At 40.7% G+C, this 4,711-nt stretch overlaps 1 protein-coding gene across 2 annotated transcripts; it reads left to right on the top strand.

The window, feature by feature from the left end:
- Window positions 1–1,315: 1,315 nt before the first annotated feature.
- LOC148021189 (TLC domain-containing protein At5g14285-like) lies at window positions 1,316–3,005 on the top strand. 2 transcript variants are annotated; one of them, XM_087699023.1, is made up of 2 exons: window positions 1,316–1,587; window positions 1,709–3,005. In XM_087699023.1, the coding sequence occupies exons 1-2, from the start codon at window positions 1,513–1,515 to the stop codon at window positions 2,375–2,377; spliced, it is 744 nt and encodes a 247-aa protein (XP_087555149.1). In that variant the 5' UTR covers window positions 1,316–1,512; the 3' UTR covers window positions 2,378–3,005. The 2 variants fall into 2 exon arrangements, with proteins under 2 accessions (XP_087555149.1, XP_087555148.1); XM_087699022.1 differs by having other exon boundaries at window positions 1,735–3,000.
- The last annotated feature ends 1,706 nt before the right edge of the window (window positions 3,006–4,711 follow it).

The raw sequence follows: 4,711 nt of genomic DNA, 5'->3' as shown, positions 1-4,711 counted from the left end.
AATTTCACTCCAAACATAAGAAAGGACATAGAGAATTAAGATTATGTAAGCTATAATTTCTTATATAATAAAAGGGGATCATACCATCCCTTTGTCTCTTTTAATGTGGGTACACCTTTACTTTTCAATAAACAAATAAGTGCACCTATTTTCTCTTTCTTATTTACCCATCTCTCTCTCTCTCTCTCTCTCTCTCTCTCTCTCTCTCTCTCTCTCTCTCTCTCTCTCTCTCTCTCTCTCTCTCTCTCTCTCCAAGTGCGTCTTCCCCCCACTCCCATTTTCACATGTGAAGAAAGCTATCAATTCACAAATACAACATATATAATATATATAGCTTGACTCTCTTTAAAATTCACAAGATTAAAATATTAGTATTATTTCTTGGGTGCATTATGCACATGTGAACTTTGCAAAGATTCATAAAAATTGTGATATATAATATTTTGAGTATAATGTTGATGTTTTGATTATTAGTATTTGGGCACATTTGGAAAATAAAATGACACTTAAAAAAAAATTAAAACACGATCAAATTAGGGTGTTCAAAGAACAAGCTTGATTTTGAAATTGGTCTCTCGACAAAACTTATTACCAAATTATTGTATGTGAAACTTTATGTAAGCAAATGCCATTTATATCCATACATAAAACCGCACACACAAATGCATGCATATATGTAAGCTAGAAGCCCATGACACTTCTTTTTATCATGTGAACATTATATTTAGTGAATCAACAACATATGAATCATATCCAATCTAGTGTCTCTCCATACAGGACCACTGTGCTTATTATGCCAAGTGAAAGGAGAAAAGCCCCATGATGAAAAGACAAGGCTGGTTATTCCATGCTTTCTTCTCTTCAATGATCAAATTCTCAAATCTCTGGGATCTATCACCATCCACAAAGGTTATGTTCCCATCCCCAAGTTGCAAAGCAGTAGGTTGACCCAGCATCCCCCTTAAACCGATCCCATTGCGTGCCCAATTTGCTTAAAGAATTAGAGGCCTACCTAAAAAGCACCTTGGACTTTTCATTTTCCCAACTAATGCTAGTCACCACAGAATTGATGTTCACATTTTCTATCTTTTGAAAACGTACTTGACATTTATAACATATAACACATACTTGATATTAATAACATATAATTACATACTCTTAACGTTTGCTTTATTCTTGTGTAAAAGAAGAAAGGTTTGGGGAGAAAAAAATCGGACTCTATCGGCCTTGACTAACTGCTTTTAACTGAAAGGGTGAAAAAGCAGTTATAAGGAGTATATATAACTGTCTTGTTCTTCTCTCGGACAGAATATCCCAAGCCCCTCTCTCGCTCGCTCGCTCTCTCTCTCTCTCTCTCTCTCTCTCTCTCTCTCTCTCTCTCTCTCTCTGTGTCTGTCTCTCTCTGAGCTTGTTTTCCAGGTAGCTGCCTGCAGTTAATTTGCGCCCAGCATCAGATCAAACAAACATGATGCCCATCCATGAAGGCAATCATCCAGCGATGGCGCTGCTCTCATGCATACCACTATTCATGCTGATATATGCCCTGGCTTACTTCTTCATCTTCCCCTCTTGGAAGCACAAGGCCAGGTCAGTGTCTCACTGAAATTCCCCACTTAATTTCAAGATTCTGTGCGTGCTGATTGAAATTCCCCACTTCATTTCGGAGATTTTGTGCATGTCATTCAAGCAATTATCTCTGATTCAATAGATGATATCTCCATGGACCTTGATCAGGTTCGAGGCCGCGAGCTGCACCATGTCTCTGGTCCATGGCAGCCTCACAGCCATCTTCTCTGCAAATGAGCTGCTGCACAATCCATGGCAGCTGGATGCCCCCAACACCCCCTCCCAGAACCTCATCATGGAGTTCAGCATGGCCTACTTCATAGTGGACCTCCTCCATTACCTTCTCTTTGTCCCAGAGGACTACAAGTTCGTCCTGCACCACCTGGCGACTTCCATCTACATGGCTTCGTGCCGCTTCTTTGCCCGCCGCGGCGCCCTCTCTGTCATGGCCCTCATGGGCCTCGGCGAGGTTACCACGCCGCTGCAGAGCGTCTGGGCCATCGCCCGCATGGGCCGCGCCGCCTCGCCCGTTGCGCGCTCCGTCTACGAGCTCGCCTCCCTACCCTTCACCCTGCTCTTCACGTTCACCAGGGGTGTTGTGGGGCCATTCCTCGCATGGAAGCTGTGCCAGTTCTACCTCTCCAACCAGGCACATGGGGTCCCCTTCTGGCTTGCTGCCCTCTGGATGGCCATGGTTTTGCTGGGCCTTGCAGGCAGTCTGATGTGGATGCAGAGCTTGTGGGTGGGACTGAGGAAATTCAATGCCAGGAAGAAGCTGGTTGCAGTGCGGGGCGTTGCCAAGGCCGAATGAAATCGATATCGGGGACAGTCTTCTGCCTGTGCGCAGAGTAAAAGGATTGTGTGGGATGCTAATGGTGCTTATTGCAATAACAGTTGGGAGACAGTTGTTCCTGTCGATGTTAGTGCGAGCCTTCACAGTTGGGAGTTGTCGTATTGCTGCCAGCTCTCATCAAGGTATGGTTGCAGTACACCATATTTTGGCATCAGCTCACTGTAACACATCATTATTTGGACATTGATTTATACTGACAGCTTGCAAATACCTTACTGTCATCCATATGGAATATATCATGATCTGGGACTTGATCCTTGATCCATACTGTGTATGCCACTCTCAGATTCTGTGGGCTGGGTCGTTTTTGATCCGTGTCATTTCATAGCTACTTGGAATATTATACAGCTATTAAATTTTAATATGTTACGGAAGCGTACAACGCAAGATGATGCATTAAAAGGTAAGCTAGATTCAAGCCAGCGTTTATCAACGCACCTTTCCAACTGGGAATGCAAAGGCTGGATGTGATTGAACACCCTCATGTCTACCGGATCGGACACAACCATTGTACGATAGTGTATTTTGTGTGTGTGTGTGTGTGTGACCCTCCACATAGTTATGCTTCTCAATACAAAGAAGAAGCTATGTACATATCTTTAAACCCATAATGCAATTATACATTGTCCTTAGAAAGGAGAGAGAGAGAGAGAGAAAAGTTCGGGAAAAAAAAGAGGAAAATGAAGTAAATCCTTTTCATCATCATCTATGAAGGAAGTATCCCCTATTGAGATGGTATCTTATACATAAATTTAACAAATGTAACTATATTTTGAGACAATTGAAGAGGATTTATTTCCTTCTTCCAAAGAATTGAGAATGGTTTTTGTCAAGGTGAACAAGTTCTAGGTTGAAGCGAACACGCCTTTTACCGAACCACGAGAGAGAGAGAGAGAGAGAGAGAGAGAGAGAGAGAGAGAGAGAGAGAGAGAGAGAGTGTGTGTGTGTGTGTGTGTGTGTGTGTGTGTGTGTGTGTGTGTGTGTGAGAACAATTATTTAAACTTCCCAAAAATTGTCACTTTGGAAGCATATGTCCTTGAGTTTTTATTAAGGTATGATTATCCTTATTCAACCATGCTTTTACAACAAGAAACCTCATTGGAAAACCATATAATCACATGATCATTAAGCTTGAGCTTATGGGCCACATGAAGGTGATCCTCATGAATCAATGGCGTTGATGGATCACCTTTTGGACTAGTGGAGGTGATGGGGAACATGCTTCACTTTTAGATTGGATGGATCTTGAAAGCTCTATACTAGATGTGGCATAGGTGTCCTCTAAGTATCGTAACAATTAGCTAACTACACATATTCATATACATATGTACATGCGTGTGCGCGCACAAATACAAAGATCAAGAAGGCAATCAAGACATTTGTATGTTGCCTTCACACAATGCCTTTTCCCTTTAGGGGACCCCTTATGAAATTTATGTATTATGGGGAGGAAGAAAAAATGAGTCAAATGACAAACATATCTATGCAATTAGGTGTCCTCAATCAAACAAGAGAAAACCGCAAGATTTTCAAAGAAGTTTTTGTTGCCTTTTTGAGTTTTTAGTGATCATTAAGTTGGCTCAATTCCAACAACTGTTTATTGTTACAATGGGCATGACATAACATGGAAAGAAAGATTTTTATTGTTACAACAAATGTGGTAACATTTCAAAAAAGTGTTACCCCTATGTCCACAATAACATGGAAAGAAAGATTTTTATTGTTACAACAAATGAGGTAACATTTCAAAAAAGTACAACCCATATGTCCACGATGTTTGGAAGGGAAAATAAAACACGAGTTCACAAGAGTGCACTCCAACATTACTCTAAAGGAGCCTTGAGATGAGTGAGAGAGAGAGGCGTTTGTTTGACAATACTATTTACACTAGTATGCCGTTACAATGGATGCTAAGAAACCAAAGAAAAGAAAGCTTATCAAGGTTTAGAATCTTATGCTTTGAAGTGCACTCATGGACTACGTGAAAATCACAAGTAATCCTTCGTGAATGTGGAATATATCAACCACGAAAACCAAGAGTGCACATAAACTATTACAATAGCATGCCTTTACAAGCAATAGTGACAATCCAAAGGAAAGCAATATTAGCAAGGGGAGGAATCCACCCTAGAGCCTAGTGGTATATAAGCATGCTTAGTCTCAATGGTAATATAAGTAAAAGGAAGTTAGCTAAGCTAAGCGATTGGCTCAGTTATACTAACTCTTGTATCAACATATATTATTTCATCTCATATTATATAATACAATATTTCATCACATCTAATATTAGCA

This window comes from Lygodium microphyllum, chromosome 18, assembly GCF_053477565.2.
Source record: "Lygodium microphyllum isolate KBCC chromosome 18, Lygodium_microphyllum_v1.1.10, whole genome shotgun sequence".
Taxonomy (NCBI): domain Eukaryota; kingdom Viridiplantae; phylum Streptophyta; class Polypodiopsida; order Schizaeales; family Lygodiaceae; genus Lygodium; species Lygodium microphyllum.
The sequence above is the reverse complement of the archived record's forward strand: the minus strand, read 5'-3'. Positions and strand labels throughout refer to the sequence as shown.